The sequence below is a fragment of the Salpingoeca rosetta genome (genome assembly GCF_000188695.1).
Source record: "Salpingoeca rosetta unplaced genomic scaffold supercont1.15, whole genome shotgun sequence".
Taxonomy (NCBI): domain Eukaryota; class Choanoflagellata; order Craspedida; family Salpingoecidae; genus Salpingoeca; species Salpingoeca rosetta.
Genome location: NW_004754919.1, coordinates 1,061,579 through 1,063,605, shown reverse-complemented (window position 1 = coordinate 1,063,605; position 2,027 = coordinate 1,061,579). Strand labels below are relative to the sequence as shown.

At 61.6% G+C, this 2,027-nt stretch overlaps 1 protein-coding gene across 1 annotated transcript in view; it reads right to left on the bottom strand.

Annotated features, from left to right (window-relative positions):
* The window catches only part of PTSG_12381 (uncharacterized protein), a gene marked incomplete at both ends in the record, with an annotated part of 11,982 nt that overhangs the window by 5,128 nt on the left and 4,827 nt on the right, over positions 1-2,027 (bottom strand). Inside the window, 3 exons of the mRNA XM_004992867.1 lie at positions 8-181; positions 206-354; positions 419-2,001. Coding sequence (XP_004992924.1) covers positions 8-181; positions 206-354; positions 419-2,001 — 1,906 coding nt within the window. The remainder of the gene's footprint in view (positions 1-7; positions 182-205; positions 355-418; positions 2,002-2,027) is intronic.

The following is a 2,027-nucleotide window of genomic DNA, read 5'->3' as shown; positions in this document are numbered from 1 at the left end:
GTCATACCCGCGGCCATCGTGAGAGTGCTGGGCAGGCAACAAGGGAGAGCAAGGCGCTGTCGACGCCAGAGAGCAGCTGGCACGCGTGCTCATCACCGCTCCTGTCCTCGTCAAACGCAACGATGGTAGCTATGGGGATGCCTGGTGGCGTGTTCTCCGCAACAGAGGCCGTGCTGAGCTCCTACAAGTACGGTGGCTCGTTGACGTTGAGGATGGTGATGTTGAAGGTGTTAAACACCGTGTACAGCAGGTCCGTGGCAACGACGACCACGTCCACAAAGGGGGTCTCCTCGTAGTTTGGCGCGTTGGCAGCAGCAGAGGTCGTGTTGAGCGTGGCCGTGCACCGTGTGCCACCTGTTGCCACATCGTCAACACACGTCGTCGGGCCGAGCAGCGAGGTACAGCGACATGCTTGCACCCGCGTCAGGGTCGAGGACAGAGACGACGCCAACAGCCGTGGCAACGGCGTTCTCCTCCACCACATCGCCTTGTAAGGACAGCTGGCGTGGTGCCTCGGGCATATCAACCACGTCTATGAAGAGCGTGGTGACGGGGCCACGCGCGCCCTCACTGTCCTCGGCCTGCACGTCCACCTCCACCACACTCGACATCTCAAAGTCAATGGCGTCTGGTGCTCCAACAAACACACGAAGCTGCTGCTGCTGCTGCTGTTGTTGCTGTGGAGCGGATGTGTTGATGGGCTGCACCTCAAACAGGCCCGAGTTGTGACCGGCAAGCACGTGGATGGTGATGGGAGTGGTGGCGGACGGGTCGTCTTGGTCCGTGGCAGAGACAATGCCAACCACCGTACCGGCTGCGCTGTGCTCGTTCAGAGAGGAAGGCTGAAGCGTGACTGCGCTTGGTGGGTCGTTCGCGTCAAGCACGCTCACAGCGATGGTGGTCTGTAACATGTTGTGTGCACTGTCCTCGGCGCGAATGATGACGGCGATGCTGTCCTGTGTGCCAAAGTCCAAGGGCGAGGCCAGGACAAGCGCGTATGTGCCCGTGGATGGGTTGCGCACAGCCTCAAACACACCCGCAGGTTCGCTGGCCACAGTGACGTTGTGTGTGTCGCCTGCGTCCTGGTCCACAACAATGACGGAGGCAACGGTGCTGCCCACAGGCACGTCCTCTGCAACCTGCGTGGACGAGAGCGCAATGGCTGTTGGCGGTTCGTTCACATCTTGCACAGTGAGAGCGAATGTGGCGTCGGTGGTGGCGCCGTTGCCATCGCTGCATGCCAGGGTGACGTCGAAGGTCTGCGATGCCTCAAAGTCAATGGGCTGCGCGTCAACGAGCACGAGCTGCTGCTGTGGTTGCGTCTCGCCTGATGCCGGTGCAGCGGATTCAATTGTGAAGGCAGCATCTGCTGGCGCCAGCACGGAGCACGACACCACGTCGCCGTCCTCATCGTCCACCATGACCGTGGCAATTGTGAGCGGCAGGGGCGAGGACGGTGCCTCGGAGACAACCGTGTTTGTCAGGCCAAGAACGCGTGGCATGTCGTTGACATCCTGCACGGCGATGGTGAAGAACTGCGTTGTGCTGCTGCCGACAGAATCGGTCGCCCGCGCCAGCAGCGTGAATGTCGGGGTCGTCTCAAAGTTAAGTGGTGTCATCGTGACAACATCCGCAGTGCATAGGCCAGCACCACCGGAGCAGGCAGTGGGTTGCGGGGTGGCGACGGCCAGGAATTCACCGCCAAGCAGAATCTCAAACGTGATGGTCTCATCCATGTCCTCGTCCGTGACCGCGAGCGTGCCAACAAAGGTGCCGGCCACTGCGTTCTCCGGGACGGCCGCCGTTGCGTTGATGAGCACCAAGCCCTGTGGCGCGTCGTTGCTGTCGACCACGCGAACAACGATGTCCGTCGTTGTGCTGAGCGGTGGGTCGTTGTCCCCAGGGCCGCCCGAGTCCTGCACGGTGATGGTGAAGGTGATGGTCGGCGTCGTCTCGTGGCTCACGACACGTCCGGGCTGTCTGTGTTGTCGTAAACGAGTGCTGCACCGTCGAGTGCAAACACGGGC